The sequence below is a fragment of the Thamnophis elegans genome, chromosome 5 (genome assembly GCF_009769535.1).
Source record: "Thamnophis elegans isolate rThaEle1 chromosome 5, rThaEle1.pri, whole genome shotgun sequence".
Lineage (NCBI taxonomy): Eukaryota > Metazoa > Chordata > Lepidosauria > Squamata > Colubridae > Thamnophis > Thamnophis elegans.
The window spans coordinates 58,285,912-58,313,596 of record NC_045545.1 but is presented as its reverse complement, the minus strand read 5'-3'; the positions used below and the strand labels follow the sequence as shown (position 1 = coordinate 58,313,596).

At 38.8% G+C, this 27,685-nt stretch overlaps 2 protein-coding genes across 4 annotated transcripts in view; one reads left to right on the top strand and one right to left on the bottom strand.

Annotated features, from left to right (window-relative positions):
- Positions 1-1,908: 1,908 nt before the first annotated feature.
- On the bottom strand, positions 1,909-11,533 carry GUCA1B (guanylate cyclase activator 1B). Its single transcript, XM_032218904.1, has 4 exons — positions 11,312-11,533; positions 6,045-6,194; positions 5,264-5,378; positions 1,909-3,801 (listed from the first exon to the last, which is right to left on the bottom strand). Exons 1-4 carry the CDS (start codon positions 11,513-11,515, stop codon positions 3,674-3,676), a joined length of 597 nt encoding a protein of 198 aa, XP_032074795.1. The 5' UTR covers positions 11,516-11,533; the 3' UTR covers positions 1,909-3,673.
- Positions 11,534-23,160: 11,627 nt separating this feature from the next.
- Positions 23,161-27,685, top strand: part of IRF6 (interferon regulatory factor 6) — a 30,680-nt gene continuing 26,155 nt past the window's right edge. Inside the window, exon 1 of one of the 3 annotated variants that reach the window (XM_032218901.1) lies at positions 23,161-23,266. The gene's annotated coding sequence lies outside the window, so the exon portion shown is untranslated. Of the gene's footprint in view, positions 23,316-23,353; positions 23,868-27,685 lie in introns of those variants that run through there. The other 2 variants (XM_032218902.1, XM_032218903.1) reach the window with 2 other exon arrangements.

The window sequence follows — 27,685 nt, the reverse complement described above, 5'->3', positions numbered from 1 at the left end:
ACAATATCTTAATTATAAAGATTTAAAGGTTTCTCCTATCTAGTTGTGACTGATTCAAGGGGGTGGTGTTCATGTCCGATTCTCAGCTGATGGATCCTGTGTTGTTAGAGAGGTGCTTCCATCATCATGTGGCCAGCATGAAAATATGGAATGCAGTAACCTTTCCCAGTGAAGCAGCACCTGCGCATACTTTCAAACTGCTAGGTTGTTTACTATCTGGGGCAAGTAACAGGTGCTCACCCTTGTTCTTGGGTCTCAAACCCAGGCTGTCAGATTTCCAAACCCACCATCTTAACCACTGAGCCATCACACTGCCTTGTCTAGTTATACAGAAGTATAACTAAATTAAAAGTGAAAAGAATAGCTAAAAGGGAAGAAATGAAACTGAAGCAAAACAAAAGCTAGCCTCCAACCCATTAAGGATGGGAAATTCTTGCACTTAACCACTGCACAATCATGTCATGGCAATTCTTATTGCTTTCCTTTCCTTAATGCTACCTGCATTTTATCTCATGAGTCAGAGACAACCTTGCATTTAGTTGCACTAGTATTAAAGGAATAGTATTTTCTTCTATATTCTGACATTATCCAACAACAGTTTTAAGATGCATAAAATCTATTAATTTATTAATTAACTAGAAGTAAACATGAACAAAAATAATAGAAGCAGAGTTAAGAATTGCTAATGGGGACACAGATGATAGGACTATTTTCCGATTCAAGGATAGGTGGATAGCACTTTAATTCAGTAGTGGAAATGAGCCTGTAGAAAATTGAAGGCATTACTTGTTTTATTTGTTACATTTGTTTGTCACCCGTCTTGCTGTGAGGCAATTCTGGGGGAACTTGGAAATTGTCTGTAGGAGGAAAACAATTGGTCTTGTAGACTTCTGACGAATATACAGTATTCTAGAAGAGGATAAGGCTGGCTGGATCTCTGAAAAGAAGTCATACCTATGATGACTTAAAGGGTCTCACCCATCCTTGAGTTGGAAGAAAACTATTCCAAAATAAAATGTTCTTTCTCCCATCTTTGACATAAACTTCCTATGCAAAGCACTAACAACTCCTCTTGTACCACAAAAATGAAGCTGGCTAATAAACAAAAGAGAGAAATAATGACATAGCAGAGGTGTAGCTAAGAAATTAAGACTTTGGGTTTGGTCTCCCTTTTCAACTCTCCCCATCCCTGCCCAGTATGAGCTGCCAGGACTGTTGGGCATGTTAAGCACATGGAACACCTAGATTGTGCGGGAGATAAAAGGTTTATTTCATTTTGGGAAATCAATATGTTTTCTCAAAGATTACATGGCATTGTCTATATGAGATCTATGTGAAACCATAATCATAGAACTGTTTCCTGGCACACAAGTAGCTATTACAATCAAGGAAAGATAATTGAAAAGATAATCAAGGAACGGATTAGCGAACACCTAGAAGTAAGCAAAGTAATAGCCAAAAGCCAACATGGGGTTGTCAAAAACAGGTCATGCCAGACTAATCTTATTGCATTCTTTGATAATGTGACAAAATTAGTGGACCAGAGGAATGCCGTCGATATAGTTTACTTGGACTTCAGTAAGGCATTTGATAAGGTAGACCATAACCTACTACTAGATAAAGTAGAAGAATGTGGGTTAGACAGCATCACCACCAGATGGATTTGTAACTGGCTGACCAACTACACTCAAAATGTAGTCCTCAATGGAACTGCATGGAGGGAAGTATGCAGTGGAGTACCCCAAGGCTCTGTTTTGGGCCCAGTACTCTTCAACATCTTCATCAATGATTTGGATGAGGGAATAAATGGGAAACTCATCAAATTTGCCGATGACACCAAGCTAGCAGGAATAGCCAACACTCCAGAAGATAGGCTAAAGATACAGAAGGATCTTGACAAACTTGAACATTGGGCACTTCCAACTCTGTTATTGTATTGTATTATTGTATTAAGGAGTTAAATTTTTCTGGCACTGGAATAATAATAAAAAAGCATTAATGCATAGAATGAACCTACATCCTTATTTCTATATGGGATATCTCACAAAAAAGAGTATATATCAAGGATTTTTGGGAGGGACACAAAAAGGTATGACACTCAAAAGTGTATTTTGATGTTGCCATGGGACAAAAGTCCAAATCTAAGTCACACACATTTTTAGATTCTAACTTTTACCTAGCATTAATGCAGGTATTGACTGCAGATAAATTATTAATTTGCAGAATTTCTTTTACCTAATTACTATAGTAACAATATTGAGAATGTTAAGTTGATAAGGTACAGATCTACCAACTTCACTCAAAGTAGTGACTATGCACATATATTGGACCTGTGGATTTTTTGTGAAGAAGTTACAATTGAAGATAAAATTTGGGGGAAGCAGAACTGGAACATAATTTTTTTTATCAGGGTTCTCTCCAGCAAGTGATTGAAGAAATTGCCCCATTAAATATCTTCTTCTCATCTCCAAGTTGATCAGAAAGACCAAAATCAAAGGTAGATGAAGTGATCCTTAACTATAAATCCATTGCAGCTTATGAAGTTCAGCAAAATTTTGCAGCTTTGCAGCTTTAATATTACACAAAATATTAAGATCTTAGTGTAACATTTTAAAGCTCCTATGCATAAGAAAAATCGTATGCTGTACTTCTCATCTGATATTTTTGACAACTTTAAAAAATAAGTGTGCCATTGGTTGAACCTGTGATCATAACATTCTAAGATCAGGAGACCATTCTTTTCTGAGCAGCAGGGACCAAAGGAAACTTATGAAAACTCTTTTCTTTTTCTAAGCCAGTTCTAGAAAACATGGTTAACACATAGCTAACTTACTGGAAGGGCTGTGTTGTCATCTTTTCTGACCTACATTCAAGACTAGTATTTACTATTGCTGCTGAGAGACCTTAGTTCACTGAAATCAAATTATTTCAATACTCCAAATGATTTTTGCATTTTTCTGCGGAGAATTTCACCCATTCCATGGATCATCTACAAAAATCAGCGTGCTGAAGAGAATGTCAATTGTATCTACTGATGCTGTTTTGGGCTACATTCACATTGAATGGTTGAGTTTGCTCTAAATGATAAGCTACAGTATATCTCACTTGTTTATAAGTCAATATATTGTGCAAACCAGATAGTTTGCAAACCCTCACCACTGGATTATTTGCTTCTCCCCATAAGATTACAAAACTTTAGCTTTTTCCTGATGTGCTAATTTTAGCTATATATGGACCTGTTTGACAGAACATTTGATCATATGATACCACTTGCTGTGTGAAATATATAGGCCAGGCATTATTTTTAAGCATGTCATCTTTTTCTGATAACTAAGTCTGGGGTAAGAAGTAAGCAATATGAGGTAGTTGCTAGTATCCTGAGTTGTGAGTTGGATCTTTTGCCAACACTGTCAATAGCCTAAAATCAGCTATAGCCACCCAAATAGTCATCATCCCTACATTTCAGGTGGGTTTTTAATTTTTCCCCGCAAATTACCATGACATAGCAATTGTTCCATGGCAGTGGCCTAGATGAACAGCAGAATAATTTAAAAAGCAGCATTATATTGTTTTTCCCCCTAGAGCTCAGCCTGCTGCTATCAAGGAAAAACAGAATGAAGGACAAGGAATACTTTTCTTTCTCATTACACTTTTGAAATAATACAAGCAATGATTAGGCCTCTGAAGTTTTTCTTTTCTGATTGGCAAGCCATCCACCTGGGCTTACATTGATCTGTAGCATCTTCATTACCCACTTATCTCTTCGTGCTCCATCTAGGAATTCGTCCAAAGATAAATGTCCTAAAGAATCAATGGCAAGAAAGAAATCATAGTGTGTTAAAAAAAATGGGGGAGATTCAATCCCACTAGTCAACTCCCATCTTCCTTTTTCATTGGACTATAAAGAAGAGCAGGAAATGTACTAACAGATCAAAATGTTGCTTTTTTGATTGATGGAAACAGATGGAAACCTTTATATTTTCCTCAACTAGGGCAGTGATATACAAGAACAATTAACTAAGGCAGAGTTACTTGATTTGGAATTTCAGAAACATAATTTTGCTTGGATAGTAGATAGCGGTCACCTACCCCTCATAAATATTTAAAGAAGTCAGGAAATCTTGGAGCAAATTTGGAAAGGACAAACCAGATAATGCAATATTTAGGTGCTTTGGAGAAAAGAATTATTCTGGAAAGTATTCACCACAATATTATATAGAAATCAAGGTGAATGAGTCACAATCTGGGAAACTGACTTCCTTTTCCCTGCCTTCCACCTCTGCTGTATAGTAGAAATAATGAATCTGGGTGTCTATTAGAGAACGAGAAAGAGAAAGCTTAAATTTCCAATCAGTAACATTATGGAATGTGTGGTCACTCCCTTGAGCTGATGTGAACATCAGATAGCTTTGCCACATGCTTGTTTAAACATTATTCAAGTACTGTTATCACTCCTCAAGTTTTTGAAAAATAAAAATGGAAAAAATCTGTAATTAAATAATTCAAATATTGTTGTTTTTTGTAAAAAAGAAAAGCACTCAACATGAGTGTGCTCCTAGGATTCCTCATTGACCACATCACTGTCACTTGGCAAATCAATAACTGTTAAAATGTCAGTAAAAATATCCATATTTTAAAGGACATGGATTAAATCTGTGTATTCCTTGTATCAGGCACAGGCAATCTGTTGCCACCAGAAATGTTGAGATGTAATTCCCATTGGACTTGTACTGAACTAGGGGTGGGACTGAAATTTTTTAGCAACCAGGTCTCTGCCTGGTTGCTGGGTAGATGTGGCCATGGGGGTGTGGCCTTTTCAGCTTCCTGCACCATGGAGGAGGGGCATTTTCACCCTCTCCAGGCTCTGGAGGCATTCCTAGAGCCTCCAGGATGGCAAAAATGGCTTCCCCCAGGTTCCAGAGGTTGGAAACAGGCCCATTTCTTGACTTCTGGAACTTCAGAGAGGTCCATTTTTGACCTTCCCGGAGTCTCTGCGTGGGCCCTGCACTTACTTGATATCCAAAACAGCTGTGTGGAGACTTCTGGGAGGGGCAGGGTGGGCGGGGTCAGCCAGTTCTTGCAACTACCAGATTAAAATTAACATCCGGTTTTCCCAAAACCAGTCCGAATTGACTGAATCCCACTCCTGTACTGAGCCATGATGTTTTGGGAAGTTTTGCATTACAAAAGACCTAGAAGGGCATCACATTACCAATGATAATTTCAAATAAGACATCAATGTGGCTTCAAATCAAGTTATTACCATCTCCATTCTCATCTACGAGTTGAAATATTCTTTCCACAACCTCTTCTGGGGTAAGACCAGGAACAGCTCTTTCTTCTTCAGACTTGTATGCTTCCTTAATGCTATATATAGCCTGGGGGGAAAAAATATAGTATTAAGTGGGAGTCACATAATAAAGCATATGTAAACCTCTGAGATAGATGTACATATAAATTTGATGACTAGCTTAATCAAGTGTTTGCAAAGTTAAATATAACAAAAGAAACATTTCAGAAAATGTATAGGATGAGTGATGTTGACTGTTTCTCTATGGAGTCCTAGTGCTGTATCAGATACAATGCATTCTGCAGGCATTTTGCATTCTTATTACAAATTTATGAAAGAAACAATTGGAAAACTACAATGAAACATGCATTAGCTATGTTATCTATAACCCAGGATTTCAGGTTTGTTCTGAAAACAACAAAAACTAATATACATATTTTCTCATATTCCATTTTTTTCTGAGGAGAAGGTAAAATTAAACAGGAAGAAATAATTTGTTGTCTTAGTGGAACCTGTCTGTTTGCTCTTAAATAAACTGGGAACATAAGTCAACAAAGAGTTGTTAACCTCCATTCTCTTTCTCTCATGTGTTCCTAAATGTCTGCTTAAAATGTAAGGAGAAAAAAAATCCTCTATTCATCTTCCTTCTTTCTTTTAAAGGGATTGTCTGTTGTGGAGACTATATTTTTTTTAAAAGAATAAATTTTAGATGAAAAAAGAATGTTCAGTGAAAACATCACACATTTCTACTTACTTCAATTATTTCTAGGAGTTCAGGTCTCTCTATGCAGCCATTTCCATCTTTATCATATATTTTGAATGTCCATTTCAATTTGTGTTCCAGTTTCCCTCGCAACACCAGATTCAAAGCAGCCACATATTCTAGGAAGTCAATGGTGTTATCCTGGTAATATAAAATAGTCACTTTAATTGTGATCAACTTAGATTTCAACAGCAGTACATTTACTGTTTTGTGCTCTGTCACACAACACACCACTTATAGTCATGAGCTGCCAATGGCTCCTGTGCCTTGTTTTTAATGGACTATGAAGATTGGAGAAGATTCCCCAAAATCAATAGTAAACAGCTGAATTGTGTTTGTACTTCTTTTTTATTTGTACAGGGGTGATAGGAGAGAAGAAAAAACAAGTTAAAAATAAACTTTCAATGAGCTCAAAGCAGTTAATTTGCATGAAAAAGAGAGAAGAAAGGTCTGAAGTGAAACATCCTACCCTTTCTAATGACATAATAATCACATTGCATTTAATTATTTTGGCATTAATGAATCATACTGTACAGGCAATTGTCAATTCAAATCAGATGATTTTATGATTTGTTTTTCTGGAAAAGATATCATCAGGTAAAAGGATTTGCATTCTGGGTAAGTAAATAAGTTGCTAAAAGTGTTGGGAATCACAGGGCACTCAGCGATTGCACATCTATCCAAATTCAAGGCAAGCCACTCAAAATCACTATACTACAAATCTATGCTCCAATTGTAGACTCAGACAATGAGCTTTTTTACAGTGAGCTTTAATGTGCTCTCAAGCAAATGCGAAAAAAGGATTTTTTGTATATTATGGGCGATTTCAATGCAAAGGTAAGCCAAGGAGAAGTTGCAAGAATAGTAGACAAGTTTGGGCTAAGTGAACAAAATGAAGCTGGCAATTGCAATTTTGTCAACAAAATTATCTCAGCATAATGAACACTTGATTTACACAACACAAGCAACAATTATACACATGGAACAGCACCAAATGGATAACATTAAAATCAAATGTATTTTATACCAATAACACTGGAAACATTCAATTCCATCTGTTAAGATAGTTTCGGTGCTGACTATACACTATCAACTATTAGCGGGTAAACTGAAGCTCAAATTGTACAAAGTGAAAAAAGGTAATATCTCCTCAAATTCAATGTCACAACATCTCACCTATGTATGCCATAGAAGTTAAGAATAGATTTGAGCCACTGAAATTGGAAGGGGAAAACCCCAAATGAACAGTGGTGAGAGATCCAAGGTAACATCATGGAAATTGCTGGAAAGGATGAGTCACGCCAAAACCCAAAGAGAACAAACAAGTGGCTGTGTGATGACACCATTAAACTAGATGATCTGGATGACTGAGAATCTCCATAGACATCTGGTGCATGCTTAGTTAGAGAACCACAGACTGGGTCCACCTATACTATATTGCATTAATATTAAAATGGTTTAAAGGTTTAAAGGTTTATTGCACTTGTATGCCGCCCTATTCCCGGAGGGACTCAGGGCGGCTAACAAACCGAAGGGGAAGGGAATAATACAGACAAAAAACAATAAAAACAAAGAGACAAAATACCAAAACAATTTAAAAACAGCCAACAGCCACACGATTCGAGTGGGGATGGGAACTCATCAGCCCCAGGCCTGTTGGAACAGCCAGGTTTTGACGGCTTTGCGGAAAGCCTGAAGGGTGGAGAGGGTCCGAATCTCCATGGGGAGATCGTTCCAGAGGGCTGGAGCAGCCACAGAGAAGGCCCTCCTCCGGGTGGTCGACAAACGGCATTGGCCGGCGGATGGAATTCGGAGGAGGCCTAGTCTGTGGGATCTAATAGGTCTTTGGGAGGTAATTGGCAGCAGGCGGTCTCTCAAGTACCCAGGTCCAATACCATGAAGGGCTTTATAAGTGACGATTAGCACCTTGAAGCGTATCCGGAGACCAATAGGCAGCCAGTGCAGCTCGCGGAGGATAGGTGTAACGTGGGTGTACCGAGGTGCACCCACAATCGCTCGCGCGGCTGCATTCTGGACAAGCTGGAGTCTCCGAATGCTCTTCAAGGGCTGCCCCATATAGAGCACATTGCAGTAGTCCAGTCTTGAGGTCACAAGGGCGTGAGTGAGTGTTGCAAGAGCCTCCTGGTTCAGGTAGGGACGCAATTGTTGCACCAGGCGAACCTGAGCAAATGCCCCCCTGGTCACAGCCGACAAATGATGTTCTAAAGTCAGCTGTGGGTCCAGGAGGACTAATACAATATATATAATGCAATACGAGAAGGGCAGCCAAAGCTAAAGGTAATAAAGAATGAAGTTAAAAAGCTGAATGCAATTTTCCATTTTGAAGCTGGGAAAGACAAAAATAGGCAGTGGGGAAAAAACAGTGTCAACATCTGGAAGAAGCTAAGATACTAAGGTCATGTTTGCCATAGTGAAAATGATATGGTCCAGCTTTGCAGCAGGGCAAGGAACTGTTAAAGAACTGGAACGGGAATATACTAAATGACCAGAAGAAGATCAAGAACAGTTGGAAAAAATATACAAAAGGACTATAGCAGTTTGACTTACCATCAAGATGACAATGATGACATCTTGAGGGGCAAGAAGGAATTTAGCAATAGCAATAGCAATAGCAGTTAGATTTATATACCGCTTCATAGGGCTTTCAGCCCTCTCTAAGCGGTTTACAGAGTCAGCATATCACCCCCACAGTCTGGGTCCTCATTTCACCCACCTCGGAAAGATGGAAGGCTGAGTCAACCTTGAGCCGGTGAGATTAGAACCGCTGATAACAGTCAGCTGAAGTGGCCTGCAGTACTGCACCCTAACCACTGCGCCACCTCGGCTCTTTGAATTTGCGGTTGGCAGATATAGGTTGTTATTACCTTTTCTCAATGCAACATTTTTCCAGTAGAAAAGCTTTTCTATTTAAAACTCTTCTTTTCCAAGACAAAGCATTTGTATGTCTGATTAGAACAAATCAAGGGAAAATGGTTAACATATCCCATTGCAGAAATTTTGATCCAAATTAGGATTTCTGCAACTGTTCCAAAGGAGGTTTTCCAAAAAGCAACTAGACTTACTTGTTGTTGTTGTTGTTGTTTTTTTGAAAAAAAAAATGTGTAGATGAGAATCAAAACATTTTCAAAGAAAAAAAAAAAACCCAAGAAAGTCCAGTTGCCATTTGGGACAACCATGAATGAGAATCTCCACAGGCATTTCTGCAACTGCTATTTGCCCATTAAAAATGACTCGTGTTCTTATTAAAGATGGAATTCACACATCACTTAAGCTATAGTTTGATTAGACATGGTAAATTAAATAAGCCAAAGTTAATTGAGTATATAGTAGTCATATAGCATAAACTATTATTTACAAGCTTTTGAAATGAAAGCTAATTGGTAAATTTGGGCTAGTCTTTTCCAGCCCAATCACCTCACAGAATTGTTGAACTGTTATATTATTTTGATCAGCTCAGGCAGCATATAACCCGAATGAATGAATGGATGGATGGATTCAACACCTTCTCCATAAAGGAAAGCAGAACCTGTGTCACACTAGAAATGACATGCCTTTACCTCTAGTCAAGAAACATCAAGAGTACACGGGCTCATTGCTAAAGCATGCAAAACTCAACAGCACAGTTGTTTCAGACCAGATTCTTATTGTGCAATTCCTCCTCCCCTGGCATGGAGATTTCAAGACAACATTCAGATAATGTTTATTTCCAACTATTTATATTTTACAGTACTTTTCCACTACTTTTTTCATTCTTTCTCCCCAGATAAAATCTGTGAATGTTACAACTATTATACAAGACAAACATGTTACAAAATAGACATCCTCAATTAGTTTTGCACTATTTTACATTAAAATTATATTGTCAAAAAAGGTATCCCCTACAAATGAGAACATCACCTTGGTAATCAAAAACTTTCTTTCCTAACTATATACCTCCTGTAATAGTTTATGAACTTTTTTTATTTATTATAAGCTAAATTACAAAAACATGGATGTTTCCAGAGAAAAGTAAAACATAAGTCTGAATATGATGACTGGAATCTAAATGTCTTTGAGTTTCCGCATGTAGAAGCATTCCTAGTCCGTGTCATGTGTTTATGTGGATATCTTAGAACTGTGTGATCCTTGTTACTTTTTTTGGCTGATACATGAACCTATGTAGCTGAGCATGTTTATTTGTAATGCACTGCAACTAAATAGGCTGATTTTTAAAAATGTTTTTGCATGAGCTTAATGCTGCATCCTAATATTGCGACACATGTTTCTTACAAAAGATTGAACCACATTCAAATGCCAGGTTTAGTACACTACATTTTATTACATTTTTCTGACTAGAATGGGTGCATGAATAATATAAAGTATTGTGACATTACCATAATGTTATAAAATGAATGAGCAGAGGTTGATTACAATGCCTTTGGCATTTGCATTGTATTTAAATAAGATGTTTAGTGACAAAATTACTTGTAAACTTAACTTTGCTTTTTTTGGAGCAAAATAGGTTATTTGATCCAAAGCCACTAAAAGAACAATATGTATTGACCAGAGTTAAATACCTTTTTTCATATCAGACATAACAGGTACTTCATGCATTTGATATTGTCACTGCATTAAAAAATAAAACAAAACCATTTCCAACTTTACAGAAATGTCAGTATGAAACCTACATTTGCCTCTTTACCAAAATAAATTGTAACAATGGCATTAATCTCTGAAATTCTAACACCCCTACTTTTTCCCCTCCTGGAAATATCATCATATGCCACAGTATAATTCATCAGATTTCCCCCAATTTTTGGAAATAATGAATGCAATGGGACACAACTATCAAAGTATTGGGAGAATTTTGATCAAATAACTATTTATTTTAAAAGTAATATCTTAGGGTCTTGAATAATTCTATTCAGACGATGATGATAGAGTCAATATTCTATCAAAGAATAATAAGAATCTGTCAATTAAATACTACTTTTAACAGATTAGTTCTCTTCCTGTACAACATTCTGGACCTCCCGACTTCCTGGCATATTTATCATATTTCTTATCTGAAACATAACACCATTTTCTGCAAGTTTATTCAGAAATTTATTTTGTTGTGCTCTGTGGGACTTGCTTCTAGATAAATTCTATCTAATTGTAACATGAACAAAAAATATTTAGCCAAAAGGGAAACTCCACATTTAGAAACCAGGAGAATGTGAGCTTTCAACTTTTAGTATCAGTTGTAAGATGCTTACCCCATTCTTATCGAAAGCTTTGAACATGCTTTCCACATAGTCCGATGCTTCTTCATTATTCTGAACCCCAAAGAATCGTCTGAATTCATGCTTGAAGAGTGTCCCACTTGGGCATTCCATTACAAACTTCTTATACCACTCCTGCAATTCGGCCACATCAATTTCAATTGGTTCCCCTTCCTCATTTGTGAGGTGTTGCCCCATGTTGCTTTGAAAAATGGAGAAGAAATGCTTGCTATTTTTTTCTTCTCAGTTTTCTTCTTGCAAACCTTTATTTCTTCTTCTTAGAAATTTAATTTCTTTTATCTTTTTTTTTAGTGACTATTGTCCATGAAAGCTGCACTTCCTCTCCTCATGTTCCTTTTTACTTGCAGCCTCTATTCAATCTTGTTGAGGAATTTTCCTCACTGTTTCACCCTCATGCACCTTCCCTGAACTACAAGATAAAAATATCTAAGGTCATTTCAAAGATCCTCACATACTTATTACAGAGTCCTCCCAATATCTCAGCACAATCCTTTAGTTGAACTTATTAATGCTACTAGATTAACAGTTATTTATAACCTCATTTTGTTGACCTAATTCTAACCAATTATGAACTTATCACTCCCAAGAGAGCAACCAATCTATAAAATAACAACTTTGTTTGTTATTTCAAATTATGTGAATTATTCAGAAATGGAGATGAGGTTAATATAAATCATTTTGTTGATTTCTTTATATTCCATAATCTGACATAAAGCTTGTTGCTAAAACAAAGTATGCCTAACTTGTGTTGGGTTTAACATATAATTTAAACCTAGCTATTGTAGCCATGATTTAATGGTTTTAACCAATGACTGTCTTATTCATTTACTGTTTTTACTGGATTGTTGTACACCATCCATAGTCATTTTCCAATAGGTTTCATGAATCTAGATAATTATACTTCATAATCCAGCCTAATATCAAGATATGAATGTTTAACAATAAACACAATATATTGACTTGCATTCCTCCCAAAATGGAAGTTGGCCTGTTATACTAAACTCCTTAGCAAACTTTTCTTTTACAAATAAAAGTTTTTCTTAAATTATCAAATTTCACTATTAAATTAGTAGCTTATCAAATTCACTTGTCATTCAGTCATTCCCTTGCTACATCAGAGCAAACTTTTGCTCCCTTGTTAAAAAGAAATAAATAACTTGTCAGTTTAAATAAGCCTGAACCCTCTTAATAAAGAGATACATCCAATTCCAAGAAGATTAGCAAAGTGATTAGCGGAAACTATAATCTCTGTTACAATAATAGCAGGACTGAAATGGATTAAAGGGGTTGGAATGTCTATTTCAAACAAAATGGACCCCCACATAATATGATAATGAACTGAAGAGCCTGCTCAAATATTAGATGATTAACTTAAATCAATAGTTCATCTATTTCCATAATTTCTATGTTGTCTCCATTCAAGATTTATAGCAAAATAACAATTAAATAGGTGAACATGTAATAGGTATTTTAAAATTCATATATAATTAAATGATTTTGGTCCTCCCCTTTGAATGCTTGTTTGGATTGATTTGATACAGCTTTTCCTCTGTATCAATCAAAATGGTTTTGATTGCCCACTAGAATTATGCTACCATGTTTTCCCCAAAATAAGACAGGGTCTTATTTTCTTTTCACCCACAAAATATGGCTTGGGCCTTATTATCAGTTGTTGTTATTGTTTTGGGATTGCTGGGTGGCTGCTCTCTTGTGAGTAGGCTCCCGAAGCCCAGGCACAGCCTCAGGGTCGAACGGCTGTGTTGCACTGTCATAGCAGCACTACACAGCAGCTATGAGGTGACCATGCTCACAAGCAGCCACCCGGCAACCCCCCTTTCCAGCTGGGCACAGCGCCATTCATTGACCTAGGGATATCGCCAAGCTGCGGGAGTGCCTGTTTGCCGCCCTCCGGCTCCCGCGGCTTGGTGCCTTCAGAATGCCCTCAGGACAGTGAATGGGGATCTGCATGGCTGGATAAGGGGGCTGCATGAGCGGCTTTGCCGCTCCCTGTTCACGCGACTCCCAGGCTCATGATGCCTTTGCCTAACTTTCCCTGCAGAGCAAAGGCATCTCCGCTGCTGCTGCCACATGGCTTTTTCTGCGGCTTCCAAAGCACAGAGGTAGTATACCCGAGTCTTCCGGCAGATGCCACTCTGAGAGTATGCTCTATGGTTGTGGACTGGCTGCCAGCAGAGCATACTCCCAAAACGTACAACCATACAGGGTATTCCCAGAGTGGCAACTGCCGGAAGACTCAGCATCTTACCTCTGTGCTTTTGGAAGCCGCAGAAAAAGCCATGCAGCGGCAGCAGCGAAGATGCCCTGGCTCTGCAGGGAGAGTTAGGCAAAGGCATCATGAGCCTGGGAGTCACGCAAGCGGGAAGTGGCAAAGCCCCTCGCACAAGCCCCCTCTCCAGCCATGCAGAACCCCATTCACTGACCTAGGGGCATTCCGAAGGCACCAAACTGCGGGAGCTAGAGGGCGGCAAAGAGGCGCTCACATGGCTTGGCAATACCCCTAGGTCAGTGAATGGTGCTATGCCCAGCTGGAAAGGGGGGTTGCCGGGCAGCTGCTCCTGAGCGTGGTCACCTCATGGCTGCTGTGTAGTGCTGCTGTGACAGCACAACACAGCTGTTTGACCCTGAAGCTCTTCGGGAGCCTGCTTGCAAGAGAGCAGCTGCCCAGCAATCCCCCTCTTTAGCTGGGCACAGTGCCGCTCACCAGCCTAGCAGTATCCCGAAGGCACCAAGAAAATCAAGCCTTTGTCCCCCCCATCTCGTTCCAATGGCTTGGCTCCTTCAGGATACTGCTAGGTTGGTGAGCGGCGCTATGCCTGGATGGAGGGGGGGATTGTCCAGGGGGTTTATTCTCGGGGGAGGGCTTACATTTTTGTCCACTCAAAAAATATAGCATGGCGTTATTATCAGGACATGTCATATTTTTGGGGAAACACAGTATCAGAATTCATTTTTCCTTTTACTTATATCTAAAAATCACAGTGGATTAAGTTTGTTAGAATCAATAAAAAATGGTTCATAAGTGTAAAAATTTCAAATTCTCCTCAGCTATTCCTCAGCTATGTTTTACCCAAAGATATGAAGAAACTCCCCAAATTAGGCTAGATGTTTTAAGCTACAAGATTTCTTATTCTTGAGGCACAGTGATTCAGTGGTTTAATGATGCTAGAGAAGGTCTGAACACCAGTGGTTCAAGTCTGAACACCATATGATGAGTGAGCTTCCATTACTTGGCTCAGCTTCTGCCAATCTCACAGTTTGAAAACATGTTACATGCAAGTGGATAAATAACTACCTCTTACATAGCGCAAAACAGTGCTTCAAGCAGCAGTACGAATTCAACCAGTTCTGGACCTGCCTGAATACAATGTCCAAATGTGAGGTGACATTGGTGGTGGGAAAAGCCCTAGATAACACGGCAGAATGCTGTCAGGTTTTCTGAATGTGGAACTAATTCTCCCCCTGGGATGCACTCTGCATAGTGCCCAAATGTGATCTAAAAGGACTAGCAATCAGCAGCAACCAAACAAACAACTATTTTGTATTAACATTATAGTCTCCTGGCCAATATAGTATTGTTATATGCTAAATAAATGAATCTTGTTGTATTACAGTCTCAAGATAGATTGTAGACTGAATACAATATTAGTGGTACAAAGGGACAAAGATAGTCATTGTTTTCTTCTTATTGGTTTCCAGAGGATAACCATCATAGGAGGAGACTTTTATTAAATCATCAGTGGATAGACATCAAAAGGAGTCTGGCAGTATCATTTCAGACTAACAAATGTTATGAAAAAGTATACATTCCTGTGATTTACAGTTCACCATGAGTTTCTAATACAGTAGGTAAACTGGAATAAAGTGGGGAAAAGGAGAGGTTATGCAGATACAATAAAGACTATTTGTGAGGCAGATTAGAATACTTTATTGATTAGCCACTATCATATGCTAAAAATACAGTTTGATCATTATATTAGTCCTCTTTCATCCCCTTTCAAACCACTCAACTCTTGATGTTATCTTGTCAGATCTCAAACATTTTTTCTGGCCAATAAGAATATATGAATACATAGCAATTATTCAAGAATCATATTAACTAACCTTTTGATCCAAATGTGACCATAATGGAAGATAAGAAGTCAAAACACAAGTTACTATACCATTTGACTACCTGAGTATCAACTGACTGCCCTGTTTTCTGAAATAATTATTCACCACAGAAAGCAAATTATATTGCAGTAGAAAACCAACTGAAGCAGAAAAATAAGTCTGCATTCACTGCTGTGACTGATACTTTATTAGGATGATTATAACAAAAGCTCATTAGTACTTAAGGCCATTTAAACTCTTTTAATCTGCCCATATTTGTCCATGCTTAGTAGATTGCGATTTTGTGATTTTATATTATGAATCCCTAGCATGGGATATTGAGAAGCAACAGAAACAGAGAACAAGGCATTTCTTGCTGTGCTTCAGTCATTCAATGGCATTTGGCTCTCCTTAAACTGATAGGCATCAATCACCAGAACTATTTGTCAGTAACCATTTCTTTCTTGCAAGTTCATGCCTGTGTCATCAGTGATGTCATCAGCTACTTGTTTTCTGTCAGACTCTTTTTCAATTGCTTTAAAGTTTTCCAGGTCTCAGAGTCTTCCTGCAGGAGTCTGATTAAATGATTACGTTTTATGTCATTATTAGAGTTTTTAGGGGAACAATCTAGTTTTACTTGATCTGATATTGAATTATTTGTTCTTGCAGTGCAAGATATTCTCAAACATGTTGTTTCAAAATCAACTATGTGAAACAAGATTCCACATGCTCAACATGTAGTGTTGCATCACTGCTATGTAAGCTTGGATGTTAATGATTAGTTCTCAGAAAGACAAAATAGCTTCTCTAAATTTACTCTGAAATAACACCATCATGATCCTAATTACAATTAAGGATTCTTTACAGAGATAACAGGGGATATCTATTATTTTACGTTTATGGCATTTTGGAATCATAACAACCAAAGGTCTCTTTATCATTTCAGAGATGCTTGCTTGAATGTGAGTATTCTTAAAAACAACAACACAACAGAACAACAGTGTCTATGCCAATGCTATTCTAGGTATAGAGTCGTAAGTGGAACTCCGGAATCATCTAATTTAATTTTTTACCAATACAAGTAAGCCACTTATTACTAATAGGTGGACATCAGCTTCTGTTTAAAACACAAACAAAAGAAATCCCACTAATTTTAGAGGAAATCTTGATTGTAAGCCACCTACAGTTGCCTCTTGGCAGGATGAAAAGTAAGTAAGTAAGTAAGTAAGTAAGTAAGTAAGTAAGTAAGTAAGTAATTTCCACTGATCAACATTGTACATAGTTTTTCCTTGACAAAAAATCAAAGAAATCACATTATCATTTACTTTTATTGCATAGATTTATTAAACCAACCCATTATAGCATGTTAAATGTTCATACAGGGTAAGGAAACAATAGCAAAAATTATATTGGGGAACAATATCCAGTCATCAGCTATCCTAGGCAAGACATACTTTTAATACATACTATCCTAATATGTACTATTAGCAAACATGACCACAAAGATTTTCCCTGCTAAGAATTCTGGGATGATTTAACAACACTGATTACTCCTTTTCTTTTAGACTATTTATAAAGCATGTTCTCACATGTTGGCTATTTTAAAGAAAGAAAGAAATTCAGAAAATGCCAGCAACAGGATGGGATCAGATCTTTGTTGGCTATAAAAAAAGTAAAGGAAGAGGGAAAAGTTCTCACTTAGATTTCCCATTTGGCATAATAGCATCTACTACAACTTAAGAATCTAATACAGAGGGTGCAAATTTCCATTATGCTACTGTTTAATGATCACTTATAAGTTCCTTCAGTTACAAAAGTGTCAATATAGTCAATTTTGTGTTAAGATTTGCTCTAGAAAATATATTCAGCACTGGTATACAGTACTATTTTAATTCAAAAAAACATACAAAAGCTCAAGGTATAAGGGGATGTGGACAAGGCCATACGAGCTGTGAGTACCTCCACCTGTATACTGGACCCGTGTCCCTCCTGGCTGGTTGCCAACAGCAGTGAGGTGACACGAGGCTGGATCCAGGCGGTTGTAACCGCCTCCCTTCGGGAGGGGCATTTCCCCGCCGCACTTAAAGCGGTGGTGGTGAGACCCCTCCTGAAGAAACCATCTTTGGATCCAGCCGTTCTTAACAACTACCGGCCAGTCTCCAACCTCCCCTTTCTTGGGAAGGTTGTTGAGAAGGTGGTGGCCTTCCAGCTCCAACGGACCTTGGAGGAATCAAGTTATCTTGACCCCTTCCAGTCCGGCTTCAGACCTGGTTACAGCACAGAAACCGCTTTGGTCGCATTGACCGATGATCTCTGGAGAGCCAGGGATGGAGGCCAGGCGTCCATCCTGGTTCTCCTTGACCTCTCGGCGGCTTTCGATACCATCAACCATGGTATCCTTCTGCGACGACTGCGGGAGGTGGGAGTGGGAGGCACCGTTCTGCGGTGGTTCTCCTCCTACCTCGCGGACAGGTCGCAGTCGGTGTTGGTGGGGGGGCAGAGATCGTCCCTGAGGCCCCTAACTTGTGGGGTGCCGCAGGGTTCGGTCTTATCCCCCCTACTATTTAACATATACATGAAACCGCTGGGCGAGATCATTCGGAGGCACGGGATAAAATACCATCAATATGCGAACGATACGCAGCTGTATCTGTCCGCCCCGTGTCGACTCAATGAAGCGGTGGACGTGATGAGCCGGGGTCTTGAGGCTGTTAAGAACTGGATGAGAGCTAACAAACTGGTACTCAACCCGGACAAGACCGAGTGGCTGTTGTGTTTCCCTCCCAACAATTTGGCTTGCGTTCCATCACTCAGGCTGGGGGGTCAAAATTTATACCCCTCAGATAGGGTCCGCAACTTGGGAGTCCTCCTGGACCCACAGCTGACCTTTGACCACCATCTGTCGGCTGTGACCAGGGGGGCATTTGCCCAGGTCCGCCTGGTACGCCAGTTGCGGCCCTACCTGAATCGGGAGGCCCTCACAACAGTCACCCGAGCCCTTGTGATCTCTAGGCTGGAATACTGCAATGTGCTCTACATGGGGCTGCCCTTGAAGAGCATCCGGCGACTTCAGCTAGTCCAGAATGCGGCCGCGCGAGTGATAGTGGGCGCACCTCGGTACGCCCACATAACACCTATCCTCCGCGAGCTGCGCTGGCTACCTGTTGATCTCCGGGTCCGCTTCAAGGTGCTACTCACCACTCATAAAGCCCTCCATGGTAGTGGATCTGATTACTTGAGAGACCGCCTTCTGCCGATTACCTCCCTTCGTCCCATCAGATCGCACAGAGTGGGCCTCCTCCGAATTCCATCCGCCAGTCAGTGCCGACTGGCGACTACGCGGAGGAGAGCCTTCTCAGTAGCAGCCCCGACCCTTTGGAATGACCTCCCCGTAGAAATTCGCACCCTCACCACAGTCCAGAGCTTCCGCATAGCCCTTAAGACCTGGCTATCCCGTCAGGCCTGGGGATAGGATTTTATACACCCCACCCGAATGTTGAATGAATGTTGTGTTTTATTACTATTTGTATTTGTATCCACATATTGTTTTACGTCTTGTTTTGCACTCCCTTCCCTTGAGTTGTAAGCCGCCATGAGTCCCCTCAGGGAAAAGGGCGGCCTATAAGTGACAATAAATACCTAAAAAAATAAATAAATAAGGGAATTAGTATTTCTGGCTAAACACTAGCTGTTCCTTGCTTGACATGAGACATGTGATGAACCACTTTTTTCTGCATGACCTCATTATACTGGCCAAGAGAATCCACCAACTGTTTTCCTTAAATTGGATCATTAGAAATAAGGAGATCGTTATTTATTAGTCTTGTATTATGGCACTATAGAAATCAGCTATGAAGAAGAACCTACAAATGAAAACAAAATTCATGCTTTAAAATCTTCTGGAAGTCTGTGTACTTAATTTTGCATTGGTAGCTTAATAAGACTTAAATTCATTATTTCATAATTCAACTCTGAAGTATATGCCTTTCAGTGATAAAACAATAGCAGTATGATAGGAACATTTGTTTAAAAATCTAGAAAAAGCCAAATAAAACACATTTCCCCTTTATTACTTATTAAGAAATTATGAAGATGAATAGAATAACAAAATAACAGAGGTGGAAGGTACCTTGGATATCTTCTAGTCCAACCCCCTGCTCAAGCAGGAAACTAGGTACTATTTCAAACAAATGGTTATCCAACCTCTTCTTAAAAACTTCCAGTGTTAGAGCATTTACAACTTCTGGAGGCAAGTTGTTCTACTGCTTAATTGTTCTAATTGTTAGAAAAATTCTCATTGGTTCTAGGTTGCTTCTCTCCTTGATTAGTTTCCATCCATTATTTCTTGTCTTGCCTTCAGGTGCTTTGGAAAACATATTGACCTGCTCTTCTTTGTAGCAGCCCCTAGATATTGGGACGCTGCTATCATGTCACTACTAGTCCTTTTCATGAAACTAGACATAGTCATTTCCTGCCTCCGTTCTTCATATGTTTTAGCCTCCAGTCCCCTAATCATCTTTGTTGCTCTTATCTGCATTCTTTCTAGAGTCTCAACATCTTTTTTATATTGTGGCAGCCAAAACTGGATGCAGTATTCCAAGTCTGGTCTTACCAAGGCATCATAACACTTCAAAACATTGCCACAGAAACTTCCCAAAATTAGAAACATTAAAAATACCTGATAGATTACATTCTATATTGGTGTTTTTAAGATATGTGGACTTCAACTTCCCGGGATTCCTCAACAAGCATGTTTACCAGTCTACGCATCTTAATGAAAATCACTGTTCTATATGGATATAAGGGGAACCTTCTCTTTGTTCTGATTTATAGGTATAAAATTACAGTGTATAATTTGCTCTCTCGAAACCAAGTGACATTACTGAGTCATCAGATCTTTAGCTTAGGAGACAATGAAAGTGAGGAATCATACCAAATATGTTTTGAAAGTTGTATACTTATAATTTAGATGAATGCTTCACCTAAAATGTTGTTTTTATTCCAGATGTTACCAATACAGATGACAGATATTCCATTTAAGCAATGGCAAAAAGATATGGCAAGGGGAAAAAATGAGAGTTAAGTAGAAATTTTTGCAGGATGCTAAAGAGAGAAGGAGTTACCAGACTTAAAATTATATTTTGATGTTTTCTGCATGGTTTGGATGAAAGAATAGAATACTTTGGAGAATAAGAGACGAACAGATTTGGAGGGCCATGATTTGAGTGGCATGCATATTTGTGATATGATAAAGCTAAAGTAAATGCAGTTTTTAAAAATCTTTTTTTTAGCCATGCCATTCTAAGACTTTGGATTAAATATAAAACAGGGCTTTCTTAAGTTTCTTGAAGTTGAAAGAAGAATTAAAGTTGGAAGGGAATATGTGTTGTTGGTTCACATTTTTACAATTAAAAGGTTTAACTTACTGTTAGCTAAGAAAAGCCACAGTTTTGAGTATAATCAAATGAATTTGAAATTGCATTGTGTGCTAACGAAGAACATATTTTTGCTAAGATTTGTCGCTAAAACTGAATTTGAAAAATGAACATATTAAAGACCAATGGGCAATGAATTTTGGTTATAATGGTCGACCAATGGACTAATTCACATTGAATTATAGTTTGAAATAAAACTTTTATAAGCTGCTGTATTGTTGGTATTGTCAAAAATGTATGCATTTCTTTTTCTAAGTTTTGTTTCTTCCACATTTTATCTTATAAATGAAACATAATATTTTTTTTAAAAAAATGGACAGTGCGGTTAGCCAGAAGCCGTTCAATAGGAGACACTAGGGAAAATTTTTAGTATGCAGAGAGTCTGTAATTAGATAAGAACATTAAATAGGGCATGAGTTTCTCTACATTCACAGGGAACAAAGTCCTGACAAAGAGGATATTACCACTCATATGGCAGAATGAGAAAAAGGTATTTAAACCATTGGCTTCCACATATAGAAACCATCATTGTATAGTAGCTGACTTTCTCTATTCCTGGGGCATTTTGTATCTGGAATAAAAGAAACTTTGATTCTTTGTGTTGCTAGCTTTAGAACTAGGGGTTTGAGTTTCAAGAAATAGATTTATTGCTAAGACCCAGACCTAGGTAAAATCATAACAGATTAATTTTCATAAATCCTGAAAAAGTCAATACAATAGATTTTGGAGCCCCATCAAGAACAAAGATAATTCTCCTAATAAAAGGGAACCAGCCACAGATCAATTTACTGCACATATTCATCAACAATATGTCATAAAGGATATGCAGAGGGGAAGCCAAGCTGATATATCACATAATGGCCATCAATTATTTAGAATGGTGAAACCTAGAGAAGATAATGAACCATTAAATAATTTTTTAAACAGTCTAGACAATTTGGAATATCATATGTCATTTTCAAAAAGTTATTATCAAACGGCTAAAACTGGTATAGAAAATGACAAAAGGTAGACAATTAAAAGGTTAAGCATCTTTCCTAAAAAAAGCTTTTATTCAGAAAAAGACTTATAGAAATTATTACAGATATTTTTGTTACCTGTATTACAAAATGCTTTCACTATATAAAAATTCTTCACTAGTAAGACACACTTTAGAAAAAAAAAAACTCTTACCTTTCTATAGTATTTTGGTTCCCATGCTTGACTTTAAGATGATCCTTTTTTTATAAAACTTTTTAAAATCTTTTGGTGAGGATGGGAAACATATTTGTGTTTGTTCTTTTATTCATTATTTTAATTTATATATTTTAGTTAAATATGTGATCAATTGGTCTAATAACAATATAATCCAATAATAGATTGATACTAGAATTCAAGCTGATGCATTAAAATCAAGTTTAGGTACATTTTTTAGAATTTGCTGTCAAAAGATACAGGGATAGGAACTACCTAAAGAAGTGACAAGGATATATACATGAAATTTCCAGGAACTGCATATAATGTAACATCTTTAAAAGTGACTTTCAAAAGAGCTGTAAGAAGGAGATATAGCATTTATTGATGTATATGAAACATTTTATACAGTTAAAGTCTTGTGAATGAAACTTCTATATTCAGGAGCAGTGTATCCTGCCTAAATATATTAACTGTCACCTGGAAATACCTGACATCTTGAGTACTGCCATATGACCAGTGCAGGAAAATTATTTTTGTAAGCATCTGCTTCCAATAATCATACAACATTTACTTTCCAGGAAACTGAAATAGATTAAAGCAATGCCAAGTAAAAGTAGTAGCATTAGTTGACTCAAATAGTGTGTAGAAGCTCCAAGGCAAAATCGTATGAAACATCCTGGCATTAGGGTGGGGGTGAGGGGTAGCATACAGGTTAGACCAGTTACACTAGCTTGTTCCCATGGAAAATGCCTGGAGAGGTTTTTTTTTTGTTTTTTTTTTAAGGAACAGTAGTTTCAAACAATCTAAGAAGCCTTCCCAATTTGGGGCCCTTGAGATATCTTCCAATGCCATACTTCTAATTCAGGGTGTCCTGGAGTCCCTCCATATGACTGCATTTGGTTCAAGTTTTCTCAGTGATAAATCCACAAGAGAGAAGGAAAGGAAGGGAGCGATGATTTATTGAGCTAAATGAAGAGGCAAGACGAAAACTCTTAAGGGCGCCCAAAGGAATTCTTATTGTATAAATGTTATTCCTAACAGGCAAGCCATTCTGCTACCGAACCGTGCGCTTCCGTTTCATTTAATTCTCCCCCGCACTTCGCCATTTACTCCCTTTTCCCGTCCACACCTCTTGGAAGCTCGCCCCTCCCTCTCTTCCCTACGCGACCTGAAGGGGCGGATCCGGTAGCCGCAGTACCTGGGCCAGGTGAGCGAGCTGTATTACACAGCTAGGGTGGGACTCTAGTGGAAGAGCGGTAAGTTTTGCGGGAACGAGTGGAACCCGGTCGGGGAAGCTCGGGTCGCTGTAAGTTCCTCTCTGCAATCCAAAGAACACTTCCGCTCCTGAATTGCCGGGACTTCGGGCTTATAGGAGCCTTTTCTCCCCGCGTGTTTTTCACTCGCGCCCCTTTCTCGCCCACGTGTGCTAGCCTTAACGCTTCTTCTCCCCCTCGCCGGACAGTTGTTTTTCCCAACTTTTCACTTCCCAGCTAAGTGCCTCGCTCGTTTTCTCTCTCGTTCGTTTTGCGCTTGAGTAGTTCCTCTCTGTCCTTGTCGTCTCCTTTTCTGAAGGGAGGCTGACGTCGCGTCTCCCCTGGATCCTGCTACAAAAGGCTTCCTACCTTACCCCTCTGCCTTTTGGGTCCGTGGGAAAACCCGAGAAGAGCCTTTTTCCTAAAAGAGGCCTCTGCCCGAGGGCAATTTCAGCGACTTCGTGCCCGGAGTTCAATGCAAGCTTGTTCGGCACTTGACGCTTATTTACTTCTGCATGTAAACCTCCTCCAATTTTTCAAAGTAGCGGAGAGCAGGTACAGCTGTGGCCCGACATTGATCCTAGCGCGTTTCCTTAGAAGTTCAAATTCGGTTGAGAGGGCAAGGCTGTAGAGAAGACGTTCCTTGGCCTTCAAATTCAGGATAATTGCATTGTACCAGAAGCTGTTTCCTTACCGCCCAGTCAGATGTCACCCGGATTTACAGCCCAGCACTGTTTACCTGGGGTATTTGCTACACTGATTGGATTTGCACAACTACCCCTTTTCCCAGCATTGCTTTCCAAATCATAGATTGAAATGGAGAACATTTCTCAATTTTCAAATTATGCACATTTGATGATTTAGCAGTGGATTAAACATTTTAGCTATTTGATCATATTGAAATGAAATGACTAGGGTCGATTTATTCAGCCTAATACCCTCCAGAGAAGGAATACATGTGGTATTATGACAAATTGTAAGCCATCTGCTTGGGAAGACTAATCCATGATATTCATTAAAATTGAGGCCTAGAAGAATCCCAATCTCAACCAAGTTGATGTACAATTATATTTAAGCAAACTTTAGTATGAAATGCAGGTTGAGTAAAGGCATGATGATGACAATGCCATAAGTACACAAACCAGTTTTAAAAATGAGATCAGATCTTTGAAACATTTCCTACAAAGCAATACAAAAGCTGTGACCTTTTATATTTTGAGCATCTTTCTAGAACAGCATCACTCTGCTTGGTATTGTTTTACTAGTTTGGATATCTGAAATTAAAATCTGAAATCAACATTTATGTAGCACTTAAAATACAGCATTATACACCATGTATGTTTGTATGTAAGTAATGCATAGAGGTGTGGATTACTATTACAGATGAATTTATAGATAACTTATATCAACAAAGGCTTGTGGGTTTGTTGTTTGTGCTGTCCTTGTGAACAAGGTTATGATTGTCATCTCACAGTTGTATCCTTGCTGAATTTTATACCTGCTGCTTCAAGCATTGTGCCTTGATCAATGAGAAGAGCAATAGTAAACCTATTGATATCTCTTTGCTCCACTATTTGTAAATATCAGTGTTTTCATAATAAAGTGTAAAAATAGTACTAGAATAGAATTTTGAGCCTGAGCACCAAGAATTGGAAATCTTAGTGTATGACATTATAATTTGGCCAATCCATTGTGTTGTATGTCTATGGCTTTGAAAGTCTACCTGGATAACTTTCAGTACTTCTGTAAAGCCAGTACTCTAAAGGGAAAACAAGTTCTGTTGCTAAGATCTATGCTGTAGTTTTTTTGGAGATCAGTCATAGAAATGATATCAGAGCAGTTGTGATGGAAGAGGTGGGAATTCCATCTAAGTTTTCCTAATTTGGTTGTGTCTGTACTTGGCTGAAAAGTTGACGCTGATTTGTTTTTCATATTGTCTGTTGTACTTCCTTTACTCTCTTATGTAAATGTATTTTTATTTTCCATTTTCATTTCGTACAGTCACATATATACTGTGCATAACCGGGGCCATATAACCTTAAACAATAAACACAGCCATTTCTCTTGTCAACAATACCCCCCAAAATACAAACCCAATGTGCCACTTCGACCCTCCATACACCCTTTCTTTCGCCCCCTCCAACTTTCCTTCTTCCCTCCAACATTCCCCTCTACCCTACTTCCCCTCCCCCTCTATCACTCCTCTCTCCCAGAACACTCCCTCCCTTTCTTCTCACCCTCCCTCCCGTCCTCTCTCCCACCCTCTCTACCCCTCTTTCTTCTAGCCCTCTACTCCTCCCTTCGGTGTATTTCTACTATCTATTAATATATTCAGCTTCTACTATTTTTACAGTGAAATTAAAGAGCAACAGTATACAAGTGCAATCGCGTTACTATAAAATCTAACACATACTATATATCCCCCCTCCCCCCTAACACCCCACCTCCCTTCCCCCCCCCGACTTCCCAGAGCCCGTACACGATATAGGTTTTAACAAATACAGTCTAAAATATATTAAGACAAAGGAAATAAAAAAAAAAAAGTTAATAACATCTCTGCATTAAACTCAGCTTCTTCCTGTTGCACTAACTTTAAGCAGTTTAGATTACTGTATATACTCGAGTATAAGCCTAGTTTTTCAGCCCACTTTTTGGGCTGAAAAAAGCCGCCTCGGCTTATACTCGAGTCAGTGAAAAATTTGCCCGAAATGGAGGAGAAAAGGGGCGGGGCCATGCCGCTGGGTGACACTCGTGAATGGCCCAGTGCCCCTGTGAGTTTCCCCTCCCTCTGTGTCAGTTTGCCGCGCAGCGCGCACCGCACCATCCCCCCTCCTCACGTTCTAATGTAATGCAGGGCTGTCTTACGATTCCCCTTCCTCCCCCTCCTGCCGCTCTGCAACGATGTCCCACCTCCTCCTTGTTATGGCAAGCAGCCACATAGCGATGTCCCACCTCCTCTGGTACAGTGATCCAATGATAGGAATCACTGTGCCGTGTGTCATAGGAGGCGGGACATCGCTCCCGCGGCTGCACGGGACATCATCATCACAGCGGGACATCAGCATCATGAGGTGAGTGAAGTATTTCATTGAATACACCGCTAGTTTACTGTTTTTCTTTGAAATAAATATTCAAAAACATTATTGGTATCTATTTTTATTTTTGAAATTTACTGGTAGCTGCTGCATTTCCCACCCTAGGCTTATACTCGAGTCAATAACTTTTCCAGTTTTTTGTGGTAAAATTAGGTGCCTCGGCTTATATTCGGGTCGGCCTATACTCGAGTATATACGGTATTCCTAATCTTAAGCATAGGCTATCTGTAATTTCTTAGTCCCGTATTTGTTTTGTATATAGTCAATCCATTTTTTCCAGTCTCGTTTGTATCTTTCATTTGAATGGTCTTTAAGATATGCCGATATTTTAGCCATCTCGGCTAGGTTTGTGACTTTCAATGTCCACTCTTGAGTTGTAGGCAAGTCTTCCTTCTTCCAGTATTGCGCCACCAACAGTCTTGCTGCCGTTATTAAGTGCAGAACCAAATTAGTCTCTACTGCTGTAAATTCAGTACATATACCTAATAAAAATAACTGAGGAGTAAACTTTATCCTTCTTTTAAAAATATTTTCCTTTACTCTCTTGAGGAAGTTTTCTCCTTTTTTATTTAAAGGACAGAGCTATGGATTAGTAAATGTAAATGTACAATTAGATATTGATTTCAATATAATAATAGAAATCTTCTTTTAATGTAAAAACAATTTGTATTATAGGTTTTACAAGAACTATAGTCTAATATTAATGAAGGGGATTATAGATGTTAACATGAGAGTTGCAATCAGTATTTATTTCAGTTCTGGTTATCAGTATTGCTTTAGATTTCTCTAATCTTGTCTATATTTTCAAAGATGGGTATTTCAGGGATTTGATTTTTTAATCCAGTTTCTATTGCTTCCCATGCTGAAATCTGTATACAGAACTTATAATAATCACTCTGTGTAATGGCCATATCATGTTTATTGATTGAATTTAAACTTTTCCAATTTTGCTTTAATAAAGCAGGGGTTTTAGTCAGAAGCCATGAACAGTTGGAAATGCATAGTTTTTATTTTCTTCACTCATATTTTCCAGCTCCTCTAATTTGTTCCTTTCAGTTATTGCAGAGGTGTCAAACTCAAGGCTTGTGGCTTGGATCCAGCCCGTGGATGCTTAGACTTGGCCCACAAGATTGCCCTAGAAATAGCAAAAGACCAGCTTGTGGTGCCTCTGCCAGTAAAAATGGAGCTTTGTTTTCCCTGGCAGAGGACTGCAGGAGGATTCCCCCAGCCCCACCTGGGCCACTACAGGTGCCCCCAACCCGAGTGTTGTTGAGCTGG

Bases quoted from the DNA above. Each gene is read 5' to 3' on its own strand.
- GUCA1B (XM_032218904.1), bottom strand. From the start codon at position 11,515: ATGGGGCAACACCTCACAAATGAGGAAGGGGAACCAATTGAAATTGAT. The intron at 6,195-11,311 runs GTAAGCATCTTA...TTATATTACCAG, and splicing joins AAGCTTTCGATAAGAATGGG to GATAACACCATTGACTTCCT. The intron at 5,379-6,044 runs GTAAGTAGAAAT...TTTTCCCCCCAG, and splicing joins AACTCCTAGAAATAATTGAA to GCTATATATAGCATTAAGGA.